At 41.0% G+C, this 26,176-nt stretch overlaps 1 protein-coding gene across 2 annotated transcripts in view; it reads right to left on the bottom strand.

The window, feature by feature from the left end:
- Window positions 1–25,481, bottom strand: part of cyfip1 (cytoplasmic FMR1 interacting protein 1) — a 41,654-nt gene extending 16,173 nt beyond the window's left edge. The window contains exons 1-20 of one of the 2 annotated variants that reach the window (XM_079245476.1): window positions 25,316–25,481; window positions 12,460–12,477; window positions 10,938–11,055; window positions 10,717–10,806; window positions 10,187–10,264; window positions 9,757–9,858; window positions 9,500–9,681; window positions 8,531–8,627; window positions 8,266–8,394; window positions 7,184–7,288; window positions 6,804–6,895; window positions 5,389–5,506; window positions 4,873–4,995; window positions 4,636–4,761; window positions 4,391–4,557; window positions 4,140–4,287; window positions 1,861–2,014; window positions 1,632–1,788; window positions 955–1,051; window positions 150–226 (exon numbers count right to left, since the gene is read on the bottom strand). In XM_079245476.1, coding sequence (XP_079101602.1) covers window positions 150–226; window positions 955–1,051; window positions 1,632–1,788; window positions 1,861–2,014; window positions 4,140–4,287; window positions 4,391–4,557; window positions 4,636–4,761; window positions 4,873–4,995; window positions 5,389–5,506; window positions 6,804–6,895; window positions 7,184–7,288; window positions 8,266–8,394; window positions 8,531–8,627; window positions 9,500–9,681; window positions 9,757–9,858; window positions 10,187–10,264; window positions 10,717–10,806; window positions 10,938–11,054 — 2,159 coding nt within the window. In that variant the 5' untranslated portion in view covers window position 11,055; window positions 12,460–12,477; window positions 25,316–25,481. The remainder of the gene's footprint in view (window positions 1–149; window positions 227–954; window positions 1,052–1,631; window positions 1,789–1,860; window positions 2,015–4,139; window positions 4,288–4,390; window positions 4,558–4,635; window positions 4,762–4,872; window positions 4,996–5,388; window positions 5,507–6,803; window positions 6,896–7,183; window positions 7,289–8,265; window positions 8,395–8,530; window positions 8,628–9,499; window positions 9,682–9,756; window positions 9,859–10,186; window positions 10,265–10,716; window positions 10,807–10,937; window positions 11,056–12,459; window positions 12,478–25,315) is intronic. The other variant, XM_079245475.1, reaches the window with a different exon arrangement.
- Between the last annotated feature and the right edge of the window lie 695 nt (window positions 25,482–26,176).

The following is a 26,176-nucleotide window of genomic DNA, read 5'->3' as shown; positions in this document are numbered from 1 at the left end:
GTTGTTTTTATTTGTTTTGAAACACAGCATGTTGTTGGTTCGGACTTTAGCGGCCGGTGTTCCTATCATGGAGGGATGACTAATGGGGAACCTACGAAAAAAAAACCAAACAGACAGGCCCAGTAAAAAGAGGAAAAAGAAGCACCCACCTTCCAGCTAGTATCTTGTAGTAGGCAAATATCTGGTCCGCCAGCTTGTAGACAAACTGGTCGAAGCACAAGTTGACCTGAAACCAGCAAACATCAGAACTTTTACGGTTTGATTCCAGTTAACAGGATGAAGGAAATGTGGTTTTAGGAAGGGCTAGATTACAGAAAGTCATTTGCACATCCAGTCAAACCAGCAGCTGAGTTCAGTTCCCTGCATTTCAGTAAGCTGTGGTGAAATAGCAGGGAATACAGCTATGGGCAATGCCAGATTATCCAATGGGCATTATGGGCAGGGGCCAATAACCACTTGGGGCCCATTTGGAGACAAGTGGGGCCCATATAGGCCAACCACCAGCAGTTTAGACATGAAACAAAATGTAAATAAAAGCCAGATAGTTACACCTCAGTGTCTAGTGTATTGCTACTGGTACCACTGGTTGAGAGATGTTAGAAATGTTGTTTCACAGCGTTTCTTTCAGAATTTTCACAATGTTACGGTGGGAAAGGGGGGCCCGTGGGACACTTTGGGCCCGGAGCCCTGTGCACTTTTAATCTGGCCCTGGCTATGTGAACATTAAAGTTTTTTATGTTAAATTTCTAGGAGTTAAAATAGACACATTAACCTGGAATCATCATGTACATTACATTAAGGTTAAACATTTATGCAGAAATTAATGACAAAAAGATTTATGCATCATAAAAAGCAACACAGAGACTAAAGTTTGTAAAGTCGCATTCTGTCGCATCAGAAAATTTAAATTAACAAAAATACAGACTCATCTGGTATTCATTTACAAGCTGTTACCTCTGCCTCTATCTCATCGTAGAGGAACTGCTTCTTAAATTTGGTCAGAGCGTAGTGTGCACTGTCGTTGTACAAATCCAGAGGATAAAGCACGTACCTGCAAGAGATCAAAGCATAAAAATATCACTCCTATGTGCAGTTATTTGGATTAAAATGTCCCTGAAAGTATCAGCACACCAATTTATTCAGAAAATAATGAACACACTGGTTGGAAAATAGCAAAGGCTCAATGTGTAGCAGGGTGTAGCAGGGTGTAAAAAAATAAAAGCAAACAGTACGCTGCACAACGTATCTAAATGCATAAATACTGAGATTTAAAAAGTGCTGATGCGATTATTAAACATGCAAATGAATGAACCAGATTTTTTTGGGCAAAATGAAGAATTACAGCGCTGATGATTGATGCCAGTTGATGTGCTTAATGGCTTACGTAAATCTGCCTTGTATCAGCATAATCCTGCAGCAAGCATTTAAAACGGACACCAAAACAACGTGTGGACGTTGCAGCGTACCCCTGGCAAGTCCTGACAAATTTACAGCTCACATTTAGACTAAAAAGAGCTTCAACGCAGCAGGTTTCACTGCAGAGTGTATGCTGTGTGTGTAAACCTGAAGTAAGTCAGTAAGTACAGGAAGCGATGCGGTTTAAACTAGTCAGAGATGAGAAGCAGAATTACTCCATCATGGAAGCTTCCTTCGTCTCCAGGATGTGGTCAGTGAGGATCCAGGGCATGGACATCTCGATGGGAAACTGGATCCTGCGACCCATGGTGAGCTCCAGGAAGAACTCCCTGAACCAAAGCTGGGACAGATCGCAGCACTGCTGCAGAGTTTCTGAATGGAAGAAGATTTTATTAGAGCGTCTTAAGCGGGGAGCTGCGGCATCGCACCGGCGCCTCCTCTTACCGCTGAAGTTTAGCAGATGTGTGTAAAAGAAGGACTCGCGGTGAAACTTCTCAATGTCCAGGATGGTGGGACCCTCAAGACTGCTGCGCAGGGTCTTCTTTGAGCCGCTTTTGTCCGCGACAAGAGACTCCAGCATGGTCCTCACCATGTAGAGCTGGGAACAGAAAGACAACGGGGGTAAGACGCTTTTCATGTCAGCGATGACTTTATTTTCCCCAAACACTGTTTGGAGAGAAGCTCTCTGAGGCGTCTGCGCTGAACCTCATCGTTCCGAAGAGATTCTCTGATAAAAAAGAAATACTTTCATTTAAAACGAACACTTATTAGAGAGGTTAAAGTTTTAATTCAGGGCAGATTACAGTAAAAGGTATGTGTGTGTGTGTGTGTGTGTGTGTGTGTGTGTTTCGTTAAGCTTTATAGTCACGCACTTGAAATAAGTTGTCACTGAATGTATCTAAAGCTAAATTTATTATATTTGGGGGAAAAAAAGTGGCTTAAAGAGGTAAAGTTTAGAATAAATGGAAATGGAAAAAGTTTTTGATGTTAAATTTCTAGGAGTTATAATTAACCTGGAATCATCATGTACATTACATTAAGGTTAACATTTCTAAAATACTTGGTATCTTGTATAAAACTACGGATTTATTAACAAATAAAGTTTTGTCTATAACTTATTAGACCTTGATACTACCATGTATGTCATACTGTGTTGGACTGTGGGGTGGCATCCCCATGACAACACTTAATGACATCATTTTATTACAGAAACGCCTGATAAATGATGATAAATGATGCTGGATATTATGATCATACGAATCCATAATTTATTCAATCAAATCTTATGAAATTTGATGATATAGTTTATTATAAAATGATACAGATTATGTTTAAAACTAAACAAAACAGTGTCCAAAAATACTTTAAGCTTCAGTAAACTAAATATAATCTAAGACGTTGTTTTTCCAACCACTGTGCCGTGGCACACCAGTGTGCCGTGAGAGATCATCCGGTGTGCCATGAGAAATTACCCAATTTCACCTAATTTATCGCAAAAGCAGCTCTGTGTTCATCCAAACAATCCCAGGACTGTCTGTGAAAGATCACTTTGACAAGATGGACTTTGTATTATTTATATATAATATTATGATAATTATATTATAAAATATTATAAAATACATTTTTTGGCTTGTGGTGTGCCTTGTGAGTTTGTCAGTGAAAAAATGTACCTTGGCTCGACAAAGGTTGAAAAACATAAACCTAAGAGACTGTTTATTGTTCCAAAACCCAGGAAAGGTGTGAAACAAAGATGCCTGTCTTGTTCAATAATATGGAATAAACTCAGAAATGATATTTAAAAAAAAAAAAAAAAAAAAAAAAGTTGTAATTCTTTTTTCCTATTTAAAAAGATTATTTATTGGTTTATTTTTTAGAGATATGTGACTCCTTCTATTGTTTATCTTTGTAAAGGTCACACATTGTGCATGTAGAGTATTTATCTGTTGGTATTTGTATAATTAAAGGCAACTCTCTACGTGTAAGCACACATTTTTACAGGCATACGAGCTTCGCTTCTGCTTGTTGCTTCCTGCTTCAGACTGATTGTCTGGTTAAAGCTAAATAAATAAACCAAAACCAACCGAACCCTAAATTCAGATTAGTTCTTGGAACGAACCTCTAAGCTGATAGATCTGTGGTTTATGCAAACAATAAGTCTGACATGGATCAATCAGCTTCTACGTTAAACCCACCGATGTGGGAAGTCAGTAATATTGATCATGTGACAAAGAAACGTTCTGCAGATAAAACCAGTGGATCCTGATGGTTCTATGGATGAAACATGAACACCAACCAGCTCTCACCAAACATCCTGATGGATTCAAACAGACTTTAGAAAAAAGCATTATCTCTGCATGATGAGTGCAACAGGAAAAAATAATGAAGAAAAACAAAGATTTGTGGGTTTTTTCTAAATCAATTACGTTATACTTATAGCTTTATACTTTGTGAGTTTTAATTAGGAAACCAGTTTAATTTTTTAAGATTTAAAAGCCTTACATGATAAATAAAACTGTTTAAATGATATTCTAACAGTTAATATGTAATACTCTGGAGCTCTTCAGGCAGAGGTGCATCTTGACGCAGACATGAGCGGCTCGCCGTTGAGTCGACTAAAACGAACCCGCTTTGCATCCTGAACAGATATGAGCAACACATTCCCAGCTGGTGGTTTGTTTTGGGACAAAGAATGTATTTTATCAGCGGAGGCGGCGAGGACAGACCTGCGTGCTGGACGGCCCCACGGCTCGACGTGGAACCTTGATGTCGAAGCCTCCCTTTGGATCTTTCTCCCCGCGGAGGGCAGGATCGTTGTGAGGCTCGCGGCCAGTCTCCCAGTCGCAGACCGTCTTCCTGATGGCCTGCAGGACGCTGCAAGCAGAGCAAAACCTTACACACTATGTTCTGACTGCATTAGACACCAAATCTCATTACTTCTGCTCTGTTTTTGGAGCTGTAGGACAACGATCCACACCTCTGGATGACGTTTTTCTTCTTCTTGATGGCCTGCCGCAGCGGGTCACGCAGAGTCACTTGAGCAAAGTCCTGCAGCGCCGAGTAGATGGTGTGGCGGATGGCGTGATTAAACACGCTCTCCATGCGTCCCATCAGCACCTGCAGCCCCTTTATCATAGCAATCACCTGCAAACAGCACAGCATCCAGATCTACTGGTGCACAACTGGGATATCAAAAGCCTTTTGTGTGACGTCCTAACTGACCTCTACGAGCGCAAACTTCTCTTCGCTGGTGTAGTTGTAGCGGGTGGCCCTCTCATATTCTTCAGCGTTGTCTGGGCACTCCTTGTTGGAGTATTTGTCTGTTGGGTGCACAAGTTTCCAGGAATACTGCGGGAGAGAAAGAGGTCGTCGATGTTGCTGTTGCTACATTAATATTAGCACAAATTATTAACGTCATGGCCGTTCAACTCTTTCTGTGTGCAATTTGTGCTTCCTCACCACTTCCATAACGTGAGCGCTCCACTGGGAGAGCAGCTGCATGCCCTGCAGCGCCAAGTCGAACAGCTTCCTGTACTCTGAGTCCGTCTTCTGAGCCTCTTGGCGCCCTGATCCAGTCACCACCTACATGCAAACAAATCAACAAACTGACCGATCAGCAGCAAAGGTTTCTTTTTGATAAAAGCAGGAAAGAAACTGAGTGAAACTGAATGTTTTAACTTTTTTTTTTTGCTGTGTAATTCTGTTCCACATGTTAGAACAAATTCAGCCTGAATCATATTAAATTCTGACCCCTGGAAATCCAGCGGGGCTGGAAAGCCTGTTACATCACATGCTAGTTCAAACATCCCTCCCGTATGAAAGAGCTTACTGTCAGCTGAAAGAAACCCGATGATAAACTTCCAGTTGGGTTGTTTTTTTCCCCTATAATAATCATGCAAAGTTATGATGAAGGGATCTACTCTCCAGCCAGCAGTGTGTCATCACACACCAACGGCTGAGGAACGCCATACCAACCTCACTGTTGCTATAGCGAGCGAGCTCGGAGATGAAGCGCATGTGATCCTCCCTGATCTGAATCATCTGCTCACAGATGTTGTACTGGGGGCTGCTGGATATAGACGTGCAAGTCCACCTGGGGAGGGGAGGGGTGGAGGAGACGATGAAGCAGATGGACCACGGATGTGTTGATGTTGAAGAAACAGAAGAAACTTTATTTCATTAAAAAAAAAAAAAAAACATCTAAAGCAGCAGTCCGAACAGCTGCAGCCATACAGACATGATGGTTATCAGGTTTATTAACTTGCAGAACAACAAGAGGCACAAATTAAATTACGGCAGTTATGTTGGAGCAATTTATGCAGATTTATGCTTCATTTTTATTGGCTTTGCATTAGTTTAGAGCAGTGTTTTTCAACCACTGTCATCAGGTGTGCCATGAGAAATGATCTAATTTCACCTAATCGGTCTGAAAAGCAGCTCTCTGTTCATTCAACAGCCCCAGGTGAAAGATCATAAAATTCCTTTTTCTTGTGTTTATCTCATTTATTAGTAATATTAGTAATATAGGCTTTACAAAATGGCTTGTGGTGTGTCTTGTGATTTTTTTCCAGTGGAAAAAGGTGTACCTTGGCTCAAAAAGGTTGAAAAACACTGGTTTAAATAGTAGTTATGGTGGTGGTGGTGGTGTGGTGGGGGGTTGAAGGAATTAATACAACAGCTGTGGGGACGTTCCAGCTGAACCTGCAATCAAACAAGGAGTCTTCGTCTTTCTTCATCCTTCATCCCTTTATTACACACCAGAGCAGTTAATGTGATAAATAAATATTTCAAGAATCCATTTGGAAATTACTGTCAGGACTTTAAACTGTCCATGGGAAAGGAAACGACCTCAGACATCCAGAGGAAGAGGAAAGCCGTCACCATAGAAACACACACCAGGAAACTCTGCACACTAGTTTACATGCAGGGAGGTGAACATCTGACGAGAGCGACGCTGTTTTAGTAAAACTACTCGCAGTTTATTATGAACAGGTTTTTCTTTGTTTTTGTAATGTGAAGTCCTCGAGTGGCGTTGGAGCTTGTTTGGCTTCATTCAGTCGGATGTTTTCAGACATACTGTGGTCCAGGGATCCCCAATCCTCGTCTCCGAGGACCGGTGTCCAGCAGGTTTTCCAAGTGTCCCTGCTGCAACACACTTGATTCAAACCAGTGTGCCTCTAGTGTGGGAGACCAGGATTATGGATCCCTTCTGTGGTGTCTCCTCATCACCCACCATAGACCATTCCGTTACAATTACAAGCCCATTACCCAGTCAAGACCAGAGCAAGATATGGTTCGTCATATTTTCCTGGGTTTGGGTTAAGAGCCAGACTCCCCGGATTGGGAGCCACAGCAGTACACACACTCCTTCCTGTTTCTTTTCTTCTTACCTGGATTTGTTCTCTTCAAAGTGAGCGCTGGTCTTGATGTAGCGGGACAGCTCAATCTGCATGTCACCGAACAGAGGGACCACCTGGAGTTGCTGTCAACCCCCAAAAATGAAGATATTTCCATTATTAAAATATTAAACAGCGACAGGACATTAAAGCCACTGAGAGAACAGAAGAAATTAGATCTGCGAGAACTGAATTCAGGAAAGACATTCAGTGTGGAGCAGCTCGAGTCGACTGCACTTCGCCTTTTCTGATCCTTTATTATCCAGGTCATATTTCATTTCAACAGTTTATTGGTTATTTTTGCAACCTTTGGATTAATTTAACTTTTTATTTTTACATGATTTAATGTATTTTGGTCAAATGTAACTTCATACCTTGAAAAACTTGTCAATCTTTGTGAGGTTAATTCGCTTCTTGGCATCGAGTTTGTAGATGTTGCTGCTGTTTCCATCCATAAGATACAAGCCGAAGCCCATTACCTGCAGAGGCAGAGGCATGAGGTATGAGGTGGAGGCATGAGGTGGAGGCACGAGGTATGAGGTGGAGGCAGAGGCATGAGGTAGAGGCAATTGCATGATGAATGAGGTGAAGGCAGAGGCATGAGGTGGAGGCATGAGGTAGAGGTAGAGGTGGCTTCAAAGGCTTTAGGTAGAGGCAGAGGAATGAGGTAGAGGCATGTTTCAGAGGCATGAGGTAGAAGTAAAGGCAGAGGTTGAGGTGGAGGCATGAGGTGGAGGCAGAGGCATTAGGTAGAGACAAATGCATGAGGAATGAGGTGGAGGCAGAGGCATGAGGTAGAGGCATGAGGCGGAGGCAGAGAGATGAGGTGGAGGCAGAGGGAGAGGTGGAGGCATGAAGTGGAGGCATGAGGTAGAAGCATAAGGAATGAGATGGAATCAGAGGCATGAGGTGGAATCAGAGGCATGAGGTGGAATCAGAGGCATGAGGAGGAGGCATGAGGTGGAGGCACAAGGAATGAGGTAGAGGCAGACGAATGAGGTGGAGGCATGAGGTAGAGGCATAAGGAATGAGATGGAATCAGAGGCATGAGGTGGAATCAGAGGCATGAGGTGGAATCAGAGGCATGAGGTAGAAGCACAAGGAATGAGATGGAATCAGAGGCATGAGGTGGAGGCACAAGGAATGAGGTAGAGGCATGAGGTAGAGGCATGAGGATTGAGGTTGAGGCATGAGGTGGAGGCACAAGGAATGAGGTAGAGGCAGAGGCATGAGGATTGAGGTTGAGGCATGAGGTGGAGGCACAAGGAATGAGGTAGAGGCAGAGGCATGAGGTAGATGAATGAGGTAGAGGCATGAGGTGGAAGCAGATGCAAAGAAAGAGGAATGAGGTGGAGGCAAAGACAGACGGAGAGGTGGAGCAGCAGACACATAAAAGATGTAGCCAACAAAGCTCCAATAGTCCGTGTGGACTGACCCAGATTTCAGATTGACTTACTTTGAGCAGCATGTGTTTCTCACTGGGCGTGAGGTACAGCTTGTTCTCATAGTAATCCACACACAGGTTGACGATGTCTGCCAGCAGCTCCTCGTATCCGTTAATCACCTCCAGCTGCTGCTGCAGCGACTGGTACGCAGCACGTAACATTAATTAAAAGACAGTGTTATGATAACAGAGAAAACAGAAAGTAAATACTCCCCCCAGTACATGCATCTTTTACACGTATGTACGAAAGGTGCAGCATGATGTATTTCAGACCAACCTGAGTGATTTTGTTGTGGTTTGCCAGGAACATGGACAAGTTCTGAGACTCCTGAATGGATGAAGGTTCGGACATCTTCCTGAGAAACTGAGCAGCTCTGAGAAGAAGCAGGAAAAGCTTCATGACGGATTTTTATTTAAGACAAAAGAGGCAAAAGGCGAAACATATCTTTGACAAAAACAACTACAGCATAAACAAAGTGTAAAAACTTCTGGTGATCTTTAGTCTCTTTGAAAAAGACCTTATGAGACTAAATGAGTTTTATTTAGTGGAAAAAAAAACATCTTCAGCTGCTGTTTGCTGCTGCGTTAAGTGTTAAAGTAGAAACTTGCTCGCCAGGTGGAGAGAAACGAGGCATAGGCCACAAATTCTGGCACCTCAGTGAGACTTACTGCAGAACACTAAGACAAGACCCAAAACACATTTGTAAATTCAATAAACCGTAAACATGATGAAGGAATTTAAATCCCAGAAATTACTAGAAAACCTACAGATCTCGCATTAAAATGATCAAGTTTTATAGTTTCCTGATGCTTTAACACATGGGTTTAAATCTGAGGGCAAACTTTCAGACTGCAACCACAGATAATCAAGTCAGCTGACTTTTAGGAGAGAGAGAGCTGCAACATGCAGACAGGTAATGACTATGCATGGGAAAAACTGCACATGGACACTAATTTACACTCCCAAGAACCAAAAAAGTGAAATAAAAGTTAGAAAGCAGAGTAACTTTACTCATGTTCTGTGTGTTTTCTGAAGCTCAAAAAGAAAACAGAGCTTTTCTATTTCAGGATACTCTCTTATTCCACCTGCACACAGTTTCAGATGAGCATTTTTACAGCTCATATCAGGAAACGAGGCGATGTGGACACAGGAAGTGGTTTTCAGGTGTGCTGATACATGCTGCCATCTAGTGGAAGCCGGCTGTGTGAACGCCAGATGTTATGACCACTAAAAGGTTGTGAATACCGTTTGTATGCAGAGTGGTCGTTCTTGACGCTGCACTTCATGTTTTTTAGCTCATCCAGCACAGCAAACATGTTGATGAACTTTCCGAGGGTCAGCAGGTACGCCTCTGAGACGAAGTCCTTCCTGCGCTCCGTGTGACACAAGCGACGCACCTCCCCGCAAAAACGATCAATTGCTGTGCGCTGGAGAAACATCAAGGCGAGGTTTAGTAGCAGACGGTCGGGAAAAGTCCCTGCTGAGGAAATTTATGACGGTACCTGGAAGTACATGAAGTTCATCAGCTTGGTGACTTCTGGCTCGAGGACCTCCACTGTCTTCTCATAGATTTCCACTCTGTTGGGCTGTTCGTTGCATTTTACCTGAGAGGAGGAGAAGAATAACCAGAAAAAACTGTTAAAAGGCCCAAAAATGGAGGAAAATCTCTGAGGAATGTTTTAAACACCCCAGCAGTAGCAAGATGGACCAGTAGCAAGTGGTCAGTGAATGTATATGGTAGGCCAAACTGAAAGTTAAACAGAAAAATCTGACTTTTGTGAAAACAAAAAACTTTAGAGGCGTTTCAAACAACTAAAATATATACATTATATGAACGATCAAACTTTCCTCCTAATTCAGTTTTTGGGGGGAAAACTGTTGCAAGAACTGTTTAATATTTTTCCATTCGGTCAGTCCAACAAGGCGGTTTACCTGAGGTATTGCACGCGAGCAGCTCCTCCAGGTGTAGAGCATGACAGCGTATTCCTGCCCCTCCTCCAACATGTCGTTCTAATCCAGCAAACAAAGCACTGATTCAAGATCAACGTATTCTGTTCAAAGCAAATATTCCAAACATTTTCCAAAGAAAAACCAAGCAGAATAAATCGGATATGTGCACGCTCTGCTGCTTCTTTTCTCAGTCGTTTCTTCCCAGAGGGGAGAAGGGAAGCCCACCCAACCCTCTGTACAAAGTGCTAGTTGATCCAGACCCCAACCAATTATCCACCACTAATTAAAACACAAAGGTCTGCAAAGAATCCGTCTGTCCATGGGCCATTTGTGTCTGGATCTTGTGAGTTGCCTGCTGGACAATTAGAAATATTTTTCAGGGAAAGCCAAGTCCCCTCAGCAGATCCTGGTTCCAACAGACCTTGGATCCCATTATGGGGAAAGTATTTGTCCCAGCAGGTGGAAACGAAAGGAGGGAGTAAACAAACTGGTCATGAAGCAGTGATAAGTACCATGCTGGAGTGAACGGTGGCCTGTTCGATGTATCTGGCGATGCCGGTGACAAATGCGTTTCGGTCTTCGAAGTTGGTGTTGAAGTTGGGCTGTGGACGAAACGGAACATTAAGTGTTGTTAATTTTCCTCAGAGATTCACAAAGAGAAAATGTGTTTGCCATTCCAGATTAGAAAATACCGTATAGGAAGCCGCATTTAGACTCAGTTGTCACAACTCACCTGATAAATGACGGAGGAGGGCAGCGGCTCAATGCATGGCTGCTGGTCCGGGAGCGGCAGCTCCTCCAGCAGGTCCACGTTGGACAGAGCGTCCTCTAAAGTCACTGTGGACGTCATGCTGCGGAAAAAGTAACAAAAACATCATTTACTACATTTGTTCAAAAGCAAAGGGCTGAAAATGAACGGCAGGAAGTTTTTATACTGATCTTGAGTTTCAACATATTTACCAAACGACAGGCCAACTTTTAGCTAATCAGAAGCTATTTAGAAAAAATAAGGTAGATCAATTAATGACACCAACCCCGTAGCTACTCTGCTAGCACGGCTAATACTTTATTCACCGCTATGAGGCTGTTGCAGCTCTACCGGGAGGCAGACGGCACATGAGGGCTTGGTAAAACTGAAACCTCCCATCTGGGCTGAGTATCACCACTAATTTCCTGATTCAGCCCAATTTAGATCCAATCCACTTCCATATTGGTCCATTTACACTCTCAGATTATTATTTTTATTAAACGTTTAGCTCGTTTGTATGGCCATGAAAGATATCAGATATCTGGGAGTAATCAGATTACTGTAATACGATCCAAATGCACCTCAAAAATCCAATATTTGTAAGATCATAGTCTACATTTACCAGTCCTTTCTTGTGCGTGATGACATCACTGTTATTTTCAAAACCCTAATTGTTGAACGTGGTGCTATGGTGATAAGATTTTACATGGTTTGCAGGTGATTGTGATCCAATGGCAGATGAAAGAAATCTGAATTTGGCCTCATGGCAAGAGAAGATGATTGCCATCGATTTAAAATTGATCTAACCTTTATTTAAAGTTAAAATAAAGATAAATATTAAATGAGAACAGCTTATCTTTTACAGTGATGACCTGACATCATATAGGTGCCTTATTACATGTGAACCAAATCCACCAAAAGCCATTGATTCTCCTTATTAATGAAGTTCCTGACAGTTTTCAAGTTTTACATTGATCCTTATTACTGGACACCCAGTAATTCGGTAGTATCTCAGTGGGGGAAGCTGATTTTGGATGTACACGCTGATCAATCAATCTTAGTGGTTTAATGAATCCATATTGGATTAGTTCAGGCATGCCCAGCTCCAGAGGCCACAATTCTGCAGGTTTTCCATGTATCCCATGAACTTCATTGGCTGTTGGATCCGATTATTGTGAGCCAGGTGTGTCGAAAAAGGGATAATGTAAATGTTTTAAGGACAAGTGTTACTGTAGTATTTTTTTCTACTTTACTTTAACTTTCTATTGGTATATGTTGCTGTAATATCTGAATTTCCCAGTCTACAAGATGAACAACATCTTAAATTATCCCCGCAATTTCTCAGAAGGAGCTTCATACGGCGTTAAGGTTCCTGTTTGTGCAAACAGACACCAGACTGTGCAGTGCTTCCTGTCTAGTGTCAACCAGTAGGGTAAGTGCTGAATCAGGACATGATGAAAGTCTGCTGGGACTGCTGGGAAGAAGACTCCATCTCTCTGGTACTTACTCTGCACATCACACAGCTCTGTAAAAAAAAAAAAAATAAGAGATTGCTGCTCCGATTACTGTTGGATAACTTTCTATGACTTTGAAACAAATCAAAGTGCTCAGCTTGGTTTGATGGTTTGTAACCATCCATCTTGCTTTTTTATGTAATTTCAAGGGTTTTCAACTGGTTTCAGATCTGGAAATTAAATCGGCCATGAAAGTCTCTTGATGTGGTGATCCTCCATCCAGACCTTGGTTCTCCTGGCTGTGTGGCATGGAGGATTGTCCTTCTGTAGTCCTCTGAGTGGGGAAACAAGTCTTCGCATAAGGAAGTAAATGTTTTTCTACGATGATTTTGTATGTTTATAAATCCATCTTTCACAAAGACACATCTGCCTTGTTCCAGACTTGCTGAAGCCCCCCTGCTCATCACTGACCTCTGTATTTAACAGTCAGAGCGAGACCTATCCAAGTCTCCATCTAAGCTGATGGGCAAACCTGGAAACTGGACTCAGAAGAAGACCTTACTGCAGTCTTTTGTCCTGTTCCTGTGACCTTTTGCATGGCTCCAGTGCTGCCTGTACAAGCCTGCTCCCAACTGTTTGTGCCCTGCACTTCACCCAAGCCTCAGTTTGCCACAGTTGTACTTAATCTGCGTGCACCACCTCTACGTGGCCGCAGTTTTGTGACAACATACCTGAGTATATTTTTGTAATCGGATCAAGTACAGGCAAGTGTGAGACGTTAAGAACAAGGAAGAAATGGTTTCCCGACACATTCCTGACCCAAATTCCTTAAAGGGGTGCTATGATGGTATTTGGAGTTTTCTGAGCTTTCTAAAGTGTTACAGTGTTGAATCCTCATCAGACATGTGAACGACACTGTTTTTTGTATCACCTAAATGCAAGTTTGAGTTTGAGTTCCAGCACGCTCTCCGTTCGGTTTCCATGGTGACGAAAAACGCGTCGTTTTAGAGAGTTTTTTCTACTTGGAAATCCTTGTGACGTCCCGGGGGATAAGGTTCGGTGATTGGTTACCTTCTACTGGTTAACAAGGGCATGTACAAATACATCAGGCGGGTGGAAAACGTGGGATAAAGTTATTTCCAACGATGGCTGGTGAGTTTACCAAAGAGAGACATCCTGCTGCATTCGTTGCTGTGGGTTGCTGTTTTCCACTTCGTTTTCAGGCTCTGATTCAGGTTCCAACATGTAGGGCTGTGTGCTATGTGTTGACATTGTATTTTGTTTTTTTATTGAGTTTATATTCGCCTAATCCTTCTGTTTATGAGATGTTACAATGACGGCGAAAGCAGGTGCGGTGCGCGCTCCCGATGTAGTGCAGTGGCGGGAGGCGGGGCTTAATGCGGAAGAGTCTCAATCCACTCGTTTTGCCCGCAGGCTGATCTGACAGCCTACGGAGAGGGTCGGTCTGAAGTAAATAAAGCCATTTGTGACAATAACTCCATCAATCCCAGCCCTTCTGGTCTCAGAAATAAAAATAAATTAGCCTGAAATGCACATAATAGTTCCACTTTAAAAAAAAAGAAAAAGAAAAAGAACATTATGTCAGAAGTGTCTAGCTCTGGTCCTCGAGAGCCGCAATCCTGCAGGTTTTCCATGTATTCCTGCTCCAACACACCTGACTCAAATTAATCTGTCATTGTGCAGATCTTTATTGGCTTTTGGCTCCATTTAATGGAAGCCAGGTGTGTTGGAGCAGGGATACATAGAAAACCTGCAGGACAGCGGCCTTTGAGGACAGACTTTGGACACTGCTGCATTACGTGTTCTCACGTTACTCAACAGCTACCAGGTTCACGTGAAGTGTGGAGTCAACAATGTAAAGTTTGATGCACACCGACCTGTCCTGCATCAGGAAACCTGGCGCGGCATGCTTTGGTTTGCTTTCTCAGTCTCGCTGCACGTCGGGCACCGCTGACAACAATCAAAACACCAACTGCGATCAGAACAGACGAGGAACCCGGCCAAAACAATTCACACAGCCTGACAGTCAAGACAAAAGCCTGCAGTCAGTGCATTCCCGGGATCCGGGTCGGCGGGGGTTGCCGACCTCCAGCTCTACAGAGGAAAGTTTGATCAACACGAGACGATCCGAACCGCTACAAAACTGCAGCATGAAGTTTCAGGGGTACAAATATGTATTTTTCATGACAGAAAACAAGGAAATGAGGGTGGGGACATCTGACTCATTATGTGGCTAAATTCCAACAAACAGGTCATCATTTTATGTTGGTTACGTACACAAGCAGAAGTATATCTTTTCAGCTGTCAGAAGGGCTTGTTAAAATCAAACACTCATTATAAAATATGTAGAATATGGCCGTATACTATTTACCAAGTAGGGCTGGGCGATATGCCAATATATATCGTTTGGATGACAGAAAATGTCTCTCATTTCATATGAGGCTCTATCGTTGATGCCTTGATAAGGTGCTTTACTGCAATATTTTACATCAAGTTGTGCTTTACGGCACGATGCAATATATAAACAAACATGGAGGAAGACGGTAGCCGGCGTGTTTCAGAGCAGGATAATTCACTAAAAGATGACCAGCCAACCCAAACTGATGAGCTTGTTCATAAAAGAGGGAAATTTCTGTCACATGGAGGCGGTTTGGATATAAAAACAACTCATTTTAGCACCTGCACAAGAATCTGGATGAAGAATACATAATAAAGACTAGAGTCAACGAACAAAAGCAGCAAAAGCAGCGTCAAGCGGAGGCAAAAGCTCACAATAAACTCCAGACACAAACGCTGCAGCAGGTATTTACCTGTAAAACGTCATACGGCCATAGTTCCCCCAGATGGAAGGAGATCACTGCTGCCGTTGCCAAGCACATCTGATACATAACTGATGACTGACAGAAAATTACACAAAATATTTTATATTGTTATGTATATCTAAACATATACATAACAATATACATATTGATATACATATATTATATGTATATCGTTATGGGGATATAAATAAGCTACATCCAGATATGAGATTTTGGTCTCGTCGCCCAGCCCTATCACCAAGATGTATCAGATCACATCAGGAGCTGCTAACTAAACAGGCTGGTGCCTGGCTTGCCTTCTTTAGTTCTCTTCTATTGATACAATCATAAAGTAAGTTGGATTAGACTTCACTTAAACCACTAAAAATGTGTTATGTCACTTAATATTCATATGAATAATACTAGTTCGTTTCTAAGATTGAACAATGATTCATTTCCTGCTGTTTCAGAGCTGTGAGTCATACCATAAGCTTGAAGAGAACGTAAAAATCAAGTTTGCTAGGATTACTCCTCAGTAAAGCAGTTCACACGCTGTTCAACCATTACTGGTGTATCTGTGTCTGCATTGTAACATATGTGCAACATGTGTTCATGAACATTAGTGATGCTTAGATCCTGCACTGTGTGAAAAGTAATCAGTGGGGACATTGCACTGAATGCACATTAATACCAACAGCTAAAAATAGATGTGGTTAGTTGCAAAATACAGAGTATCAGAGGAGAAGGAAGTTAGATGGGAAGAAAAATGCAAAGCAGTGTCCAAGCTCGCTACAGTAAAAACTAAAACATCCTATTTTTGTTTGTGAAACTTGTTTGCAAATGGTTAGCTGTACAGTACCGTTAGCTTCAAATCACACATAAAAACAGGGAACTATGAACCTCAGGGGACTGAAAGCATGTGATGCATCACCTACTTCAAAAGAGGAAGGACTGATAATGAACCTGGATCCTGATTAAAATTCATCATAAAGAGTGAATACGTGTTTTTGTCTTGACATGCAGAAGAAAAAGTAAAAAATATATTAGCTTTTCAACTTATTATAATTATTAGTCACATCTGATGGAAAAGAAACCCAGTATACAAAAAGAAAAGAGGAACATTTGTGGCTTTTGGTTTTGTGCACAGTTCCCTCTAGAACCATCTCGCCATGAGAGACAGACGGGAACAAATAAGAGAAGTTATGCCTCTTTAAGTGACACCATGTGTTTGCAGAACTTCCTGTAATTACACAGTAAGGAACTTAAATCAGGCTCAAGAAGGCGACCCGAATGTACCAGCAGAGAACCAACAGCACTCTCTGGTGATTGGCACACAAATCAGACCATTTATCTGACGTTTTAATAGTTTTAATCGTTATATATATATATATATAAATAAAATTATCTTTAAAAGGCAGCAGATGTGAACTAATGAGCAGATCTGCATCACCAGCAGGTAACGCTGTGATAATAATAGCAGTTTTGCACAAAAGGCTAGTTTTGCTCCTATTTATGGTCAAGCTCCAGCTTCTCTCTGATACACACTTACTGTAAGTGCAACTAATCAAAACTTTATTTACATAGCATCTTTAATACAGTTAAATGCAACATAAAGTGCTACCATCTAAAACTTGCTGACTTTCAAGAATGGAAACACCCGCTCAAGAAGACAAAACAATCGATCAATAAGTTAGACCAACAGAAAATGCCATCGCAAACTGGTATGTTTTAGCAAGAAAACTGTGACATTACAGTTCACATTACTCCCCATTCAGTTTACTGACAAATATTTCCCAGACAAAATTCTCTAAATGAAGCTAAAACTTACCAGAGGTGTCCTCTTGTGACCTTTTTCCCCTCACACTGACGCGACTTCCTGAGGTCTTAGTGGAAGGCCTGTGGCTCACTTTGGTCAAAACACCACGCATCAGCACCTGCCTTATCATGACGTTACACCACTGTTCACATCAGTCTGTTTGTAGTCATGCAGTCATGCACAGCAAAGGAAACCATTGTTTTATGCACAGTTGTATATTTGTAGTAAACAGTAAATTATGCTCTATCCTTTAGGGAGTATCAGTGCGAGTGATGCGTTGATTTGATGCAGGTCGTTAAAAAATAATGCTGCAGAACATTAAGGACTCCTGGCTGGACTCAAAAGTCAAGCAGTAATTCCTTCATCATTTCCATAAGCCCAGCGCTTCACTGATGGTACATTTAGTTGTAAGAAGGGATGCACCGATGCCAATACCAACATCAGGTATCAGTCTGATACTATGTTAGTGTACCATAACCAGCATCAGGTATCAGTCCAATACTACGTCAGTATACCAATACCAGCATCAGGTATCAGTCCGATACTACGTTTGTGTACTAGTACTAACATCTGGTATTAATCTGATACTATGTCAGTGTACCATAACCAGCATCAGGTATCAGTCCGATACTATGTCAGTGTACCAGTACTAACATCAGGTATCAGTCCGATACTATGTCAGTGTACCAATACCAGCATCAGGTATCAGTCTGATACTATGTCAGTGTACCAATACCTGCAACAAGTATCAGTCCGATACTATATCAGTGTACCAATATCAGCATCAGGTATCAGTCCAATACTATGTCAGTATACCAATACCAGCATCAGGTATCAGTCTGATACTATGTCAGTGTACCAATACCAGCATCAGGTATCAGTCTGATACTATGTCAGTGTACCAGTACTAACATCAGGTATCAGTCTGATACTTTGTCAGTGTACCAATACCTGCAACAAGTATCAGTCCGATACTATATCAGTGTACCAATATCAGCATCAGGTATCAGTCCAATACTATGTCAGTATACCAATACCAGCATCAGGTATCAGTCTGATACTATGTCAGTGTACCAATACCAGCATCAGGTATCAGTCTGATACTATGTCAGTGTACCAGTACTAACATCAGGTATCAGTCCGATACTATGTCAGTGTACCAATACCAGCATCAGGTATCAATCCGATACTATGTTTGTGTACTAGTACTAACATCTGGTATTAATCTGATACTATGTCAGTGTACCATAACCAGCATCAGGTATCAGTCCGATACTATGTCAGTGTACCAGTACTAACATCAGGTATCAGTCCGATACTATGTCAGTGTACCAATACCAGCATCAGGTATCAGTCTGATACTACGTCAGTATACCAATACCAGCATCAGGTATCAGTCCGATACTACGTTTGTGTACTAGTACTAACATCTGGTATTAATCTGATACTATGTCAGTGTACCATAACCAGCATCAGGTATCAGTCCGATACTATGTCAGTGTACCAGTACTAACATCAGGTATCAGTCCGATACTATGTCAGTGTACCAATACCAGCATCAGGTATCAGTCCAATACTACGTCAGTATACCAATACCAGCATCAGGTATCAGTCCGATACTACGTTTGTGTACTAGTACTAACATCTGGTATTAATCTGATACTATGTCAGTGTACCATAACCAGCATCAGGTATCAGTCCGATACTATGTCAGTGTACCAATACCTGCAACAAGTATCAGTCTGATACTATGTCAGTGTACCAATACCAGCATCAGGTATCAGTCTGATACTATGTCAGTGTACCAGTACTAACATCAGGTATCAGTCCGATACTATGTCAGTGTACCAATACCAACATCAGGTATCAGTCCGATACTATGTCATGTACCAAAACCAGCAACAAGTATCAGATTTTTGCTGTGATCTTGGCGTTTCTGCATTGGCTTTACTTTAAACTGCGGGAGGTTGACGCTCTGTTTCACCGAACACAAACATTAGCTACTGTAACATGATATATTTTAATTTCGAAATAATAATTCGGATTTCAAGTGGCTCTATTTTGCACATTTGAGTCTAATTTATTTCAATATGCAAGAAATAATCAAGTATTTTCCTCAAACCCCTTCATTCATTTTGTATTGATCCTTAGATCAGCTTCTGCCAGAAACAAGCGAACAGAGAAAGCTCCGCCCCATGTCCTGCCTGCGTCTGATTGGTCAACTGCTAGTTTACTCAGTTATGCTGAGCAGTATAGGTGGGCGTAGCTTTCTTCTTGTGAACGTGCACAACCTCAAGAAAATGACCAATCACTGAGTCCCTCCATCAGGACGTTACTAAAATTTTGAAGTAGAAAAAACTCTTTAAAACCAATCGTTTCCATCACCATGGAACCCAAACGTAGAGTGCCTGAAAACTCAAACATGCATTTAGGTGAAAAAGGTGAAAACAAAAATTCATGTAAACGTGGTCAGTGATAGAGAAGAGGATGACCAGTGCTTTCTCCCCCATAAACATCATGTTCAAGAGGAGACAAGTTGAAGATGACTGACTCAGAAAGAAGATTCTGTTTACCGATGAGTGGCTCAACAAGTTCACCTAGCTGAGGTATTTTAAGGACACCAATTAAATGAACTGAAAATGCTGCTGTTGATACCCACACTGGCCTCACACAACTAAAAAAACGACATTTTGATTAAACACACCACCAGTCTGAAGCACAAAATGCGCTGTGACCTGTGTAATGAAAGTGCAGCTCAACTCCCAGTTGCATTTAGAAAGCAGAAGGCTGCAAACCAGTGCAGCGAGGTTGATTCTAAAGTTTAACACAAGCAGGTGTTATTGATTTTATTTGATGACAGCTTGGTTTTTTTTTTATGTTGTGTCAACTGTGGCAAAGTAAAATGCAAACACTGCACACATAAATTTCACTTAGGGGCCACTGTCCCACCAGTTAAAAAAAAAAAAAAAAAAAAAAAAGTTTGTTACCATTTTTACCACAATAAAAATCAGATTTTGGCTTCATCTTAGAAGTAGTATTTTACATTTTAATTGTCCTCTTGTATGTTATTCATTCTGTATTTAGTTTTAACCCCCACAATGTGGCACCTTGGTCAACGTTGTTGCTTTTAAAGTGCGTTATAAATAAAGTTGCAGTTAATCCCTATGAGAGAAGCTTATTTTGGGCATGAAGGTGCATTGTTACAACTGGGAACCAAAAAGCCTCTTTATCTCCTATTCAAGACGTTTCTGACAGTTTACAAATTTAAAAATTTGTCACTACCCAGTGCCCAGAAACAAATCCAATACTAGTGCCTATTAAACAGCTGCATTTAGTCTGATCTCTGTGGGCGATGCAGATTTTAGGCATTTAGACACAGCCGCAAACAGAATCCACCAAAACCACTTTATCCTTCTTATTTGTTAAGATCCTGACATATCGATAAACCACTCAGCCGTCACATCGGACATTCTGGTCCACTCTCCTCCTCACCAGGGAACTGTAATAGGATTTATAAATACTCATATGAACAAGTTCACAAATGCAAGTGCTTGTACCTGGTAAAAAAAAACAAAAAACTGTATTGGTGGATCCATACTTGTGACTTCTGAACAGTAGATAAATTTATGAGAGACGGAAAAAAAACTATACATGCCTATACCTATATATGTATACAAACATACAGACACCCATAAGAAATGCTTGTATAAATATGGTTCTATTTGTCCTGATTCTAGTCTACATTTTGCAAATGAGTACCCCTCCCCCCACCCCATACATACAGAGCTTGTATCTATATTATGTGACATCCATCTTGTTTTAAATGGCTTCATTTTACCATTCATCTGTGTTATTTTTTCCATTTCTGAGTAATTGTTCTTTAGATTGGAGTCATTTATTTAGATTGGGGGGGGTGTATTTTTTTCCAACACTATGTCATTTGTTTCATAACAGAAGTTCACAAAGCCCAGAAAATATATTTTACAATATGAAGCAAGTGCAGAATCAAACCCCACAAACCTACAGCAGCTTTTTGTCCATCTCAAGGACAAAATAGCACAGAAGTGCAATGTAATACATGAAATGCTATGAAGATCTCGTAATTAAACCTCCAGGAGAGACAAGGAGGACTTCCAACATAAAGAAAACGTAACGTCAAAAAAGGGGAAAACAGCCAGAAGACTTGCAAGAAAAACACACAAACAGGCAGAACAGGAGAATTTAAAATTAGCCAAATTGCATCACTGCAAGAAGAACGAACATATCGTGGATTAGGACAGTGCAAGGACTGTCAGATTGGAGGGAAACTGATTTAAATGTTGCATTAGGAGGAATCAACATCAGAAGGGGGGCCCGCAACACCATAAACCAGGACGGAGGAGGGTACATGCTGTCAAACACCTGGGATTCTTTACACCAAAGACCACCGCACAACGAGCGGCGCGGTTGACCACACAAGCAAATCTGACAGCTGATAAACGATCAACAAGGCATCAGCGAACGTTTCTGAGGACAGCTGCAGGTAACCACCAAAACATATCAAGGTACGTCATCATCTTATTACTTTGTCTGAAACTAAAAAGAAACTGTCTTCTGACGGATAAGAAGAAAAAATAAAAATCTCCTTGCTGAAGCTAGTGCCACATTTGGGTGAATTTCATAAGACCGTGTTTAATTCTCAGAAGATCATAGAAGACATTTTAAATGTTTGAACCAGAGACTGTATATAAAATAGATGGATGGAGCCTCCGTGACGCCACCCGTAGGTTTCTGAAGAGCTGAATTGAAGCTCGGTGAGCGGTTCCTACCATCGCCATCTTGGTAGCATCAAGCATGTTGTCTCTTCCGCAAAATTAAAAAATGGACAAATAGGTAGAACTGGGAGGGGGGCTGTGAACGATTAACATCTATCAAACTCCAACATGCCTGTAGCTCAGAGCTAACCCGGAGCTAACAGGAGCTATCCAGCTAACAAAGGTAAGTGGGCTAAAGCTAAGTCACACTGCTAACCGGCTAAAAATTATGGCTGTGCTACATTCTGCCTTCTTGCAGCGCGATAGGGTACCAGTCAATCAAAAGAACACACCCCCATTTATATCTAAATTTGAGATGAAATTCTTTTAAACAGTGAGAAAAAAAAATTGTTTTTGGTATCAGGCTGTAAAGATTGTTTATTTCTGCTGTGAAGTGGGCCTTTTTAACATGGGAGTCTATGGGAATTTGCTTCGTTTTGGAGCCCCTAGTGGATGAAGGGGGAACTGCAATTTTTGGCACTTCCACACAGGCTTCACTTTTAACCGCTGGAGGTTCCCGATATCACCAAAGTTTCCACGTTTTACTGTCTCAGCTTTGTGGGGTAAACAGGGCCTTTCGTCTTTCATGATGCTCCGCATGTTTTCATGGGTTAAAGGAGTAGACTCTCCGACTACAAAACCATGACAGTGCAGCAGATGCAGTATTTCGTGTTTCTAAAATATTTTACAGACTTCCCGGAAAAAGAATGTCAAAAACATATGTTAGTGTGAAACCATAGACCTTTAAAGAATCACTATGCTGTCCTAGTTTTGGTCTAGATTACTAAACCTTAGCCTTCCCTCACTTCTGAGAGACTTTACCTCTCTACTGTGCTCTTTTTATACCCAATCAGTTTAGTCATCATTAACCCAGGTAGTTGCAACATGTCCCTTCAGTGGTTTTTCAGTACTGCTTACTTTCCCAGCCTTTGCTTCACCTCTTCCAAACTCTTTGACACATCAAATTCACTTTGAGCTCTTTTTTCATGAAATTGTGAAAATTCTCCATTTCAATATTACCAGTAATTACAAGCCAACAGTAAGAGTTAAACAGAAAAGCTACACTGCACATTATATTTTCCAATCACACATCTTCTTTCATCTGAAAAGTTGCAGTTTAAAGCAGCTAGATGTGCAGAAATTATTCTTAAAAAGAGGAAACTTAAGCTTCTGGTACAAAATGACTTGCAGTTTTCTCATGTTTGGTGTAGCAGAAGACAAAATTAAAACATTTAAAAGTTTCACAAACTCAGCACCAAAGCCTACCATTTAATCACATTTGGCCTGATCTGTCTGAACATGTCGGAGGAAGCAACTTTCTTATCAATAAAGGAATCCACACAAAAGTGAGAAACGATGCCTTGCAAAACCTTCACCTCGAACATGGAAACAAGAACAAACACTTAACAGCTGCAATGAAACCAACTTTATCACTTCACGAGCTTGCTGCATCAAACAATGCCAATCTGAAAGGAAGTTAAAGATGTTTTTGAAGTGAATGTGTGAAAACTCATCTATAAAACATGTGACAAGCTCAAGCACCACTTATCACTGCATCATTACACACAACATATCTGAGCTTATCCGTCTATCAGGGCATAACTTCAATTCTCATAGCTTCTTGTTTGGACTCTTGCATGCTCCAAAACAGATCCAGCAGTCAATGTTTTATAATGTTCCTATCAGCTGCAATACATGTAAAGGATAGTGCCTGACGAGGTGTTCATTATCAGAAATTAATGGATGATGCGGAGTGAACTGTCCGATGCGAAGTCCATTAATTTCTGATAATGGACACCTCAGAGGGCATTATCCCGCTTATACCATGGTCACTCACAAAGAAAATAATATAAGATCAATTACTGATGTCGTTTTAACTGTTAAAATCATGTTGGAGCATTAATGCAGAGAAACACACGCAGGGTGACGTCAGAGCCGCTCTGTCCCTCTTTGAGAGATCTAGAGCTTCATCACAAACTAACTGATTAAATATTATTTAATACGGCTGAAATAATATGAAGGATATTTTGTCTGCAGTGACTGATTTCAACTAACGATCTTGGTAGAACATGAAGATGATACAGTGGTGAGATGGAAAGGGATTGGAAGACTTTTTTTCCTTTCTCTCTTTTCTACTCTGGTTATTGATCAACCGATGGTCTAAATTAACCTGAAAAAAATAAACTAATTAAAAACTGGCAGATAAGATACATTTATTAGTAACCATTGTTTGACATAGTTCTTCCAGATATTCTTTCTGCTTTGTCGCAAACATTTCTGTCGCCACGGTAACCAACTGCTGTTTGAGCTAGCGTAATGATTTAGAATTATTCGGCTATTTGACAGAACTTTTTTAACTAGTGTCCTATATCACTTTTTAATGGACACTCTGCAACCAATCAGAATTGAGTATTCACCCAGACATGGTATAAATTAATGATGATTCAGTTTTTTTCTGTGTCATACACTTTACAGGTTTGATATGCAACTTAAAGGGTGTTCATATTTGGCTTTATGGCAAGGAAAAGAAAAGAAACTAAATCACAGAGAAAAATAACTGATGCATCCTCACCAAATAACCAGTATGATTTCCATAAAGGATCTTCATGACATCACCCTCCCCTTTTCCTCTTTTCCTTCCTTCTTTTGTGCCCAAACTGGCAGGATAAGAGATTATAACAAATCCATAAGCAACAAGCACCAGTTTCCCCTGTATGGTTTTTATAAACTATAGCAAAGGGTTATTTCATTCAATAAATGTAATTCAAATACAGTATTTCTGACTGTGTGAAAGTGTCGTTTACAGTAAAAGGAATGGACCGTAAATGCAACATCGGGACGGGTTCCTGAACACAGCAATCCTGGTTGGCTACTACAGTACTTCATCTGGGAAATGCTAACTTCCAAATGACAAAAAAAAAAAAAAAAAAAAAAAAAAAAAAACACTAACAAAATAAACAACTAAAACAGATAAGAATTTCCTTTTGTATTTTACATTCGCAGACAATGTGTGCCAACTGAGTAAAATACTTTCTTTATATCAGTAACTTATTCCTGTGGATCACACCTGGAGGATATACTCTCCTAGTGTTTTTTTTTGTTTTTTTTTTAAAGGACACATTTATCCAAATGAGAAGGGGTAAAAAGTTGTTCTGAAGTGGTAATTTGGCGTGCAGCAGTCCTCCCTCCTACATGTAATGGCTCTATCCCTGTTCCGTGCCGTGGCCTGAGATTAGTCACAGCTCAGGCCTCTGAGCCAGGAAAATGGCTTTGCTTTGCAACAAGCTGTTTACTTTGCCAATCCCATTCTTCTGGGCTTATATCGAAATAAGGTGTCCGTTTTAAATGAATAAACTTTAACAAAGTGGTTTTACACCCCAAAGCACGCAACACAACTTTTCTTCTGTCTGAGTCGCGGGCGAAGTAGCTGGATATCCTCACTCAGAAACCAACTTCGCGATCAATCATTCCTACTCACCCGGAGTTTGTCGATTTGTAGGGAAAACTTGTGTAAATGTGGACTCCACTACTGCGCCATTAAGCCGGAATGTAGATCCTGCTCTCAACACCCGGCGTCCCGAGTTTGAACGCCTTTAGTCCGGGTTTATTTCTTCTGGTGTTGGGCAGAGGAATCTTACACTCGATCGGTATTATTATCATGGGCGGGGGAGAGAAGTCGAGCAGGGAGTTCCTGTCCCTGAAACAGGGAAACTCAACAGGAAACTCGAGTCAGAGCTGCGGTGCAGGCCTTCTCCACTAGGGCAGGGACACCAGGGATGAAAGGTGTATCCGCATAAATGGAGCCATACGGTAACCTGTCCGCGGGTATGAGGGGTGATTAGTGCCCCGAACGCCGCGCTGTGACGCCCCGGGAAAATTAAAACAAAATTCAAATTAATTAAATGAATCACTGTTTGTGCTGATTTTTACATTCAAACATCTACGCTTTTCAGTAAAAATTGATAGGATGTTGTTTTTAATACTGTATGTTTCAACATTATATATTTACCTAATTTATCTGCTAAAGTTTAATTGGTTCTTTGCCATGTTTTTGTAAATATATATACAGCACTAGTCAAAGTTTGGACCATAGACAGTGTATGAAAGATGGACGGAGCCTTCGGCGGTAAAAAGTGAAGCCTAGACTCTTTTCATGCGTATATACACATTTGTTTTATTTTGTAATTATTCTCATATGGTTATTTTATTTGTTCACTATTTTGTAAATATACAATTTGTCAACTGAGGGCATGTGCAAACTGCAAAAAAGAAAATGTTTCTGTAAATGAACCCATGTTATGTTGACGAACAATAAATACATTTTTTTTAAAAAGTGAAG

This window comes from Telmatherina bonti, assembly GCF_933228915.1.
Source record: "Telmatherina bonti genome assembly, chromosome: 8".
NCBI classification, from domain to species: domain Eukaryota; kingdom Metazoa; phylum Chordata; class Actinopteri; order Atheriniformes; family Telmatherinidae; genus Telmatherina; species Telmatherina bonti.
This window is presented reverse-complemented; position numbering and strand designations above follow the sequence as displayed.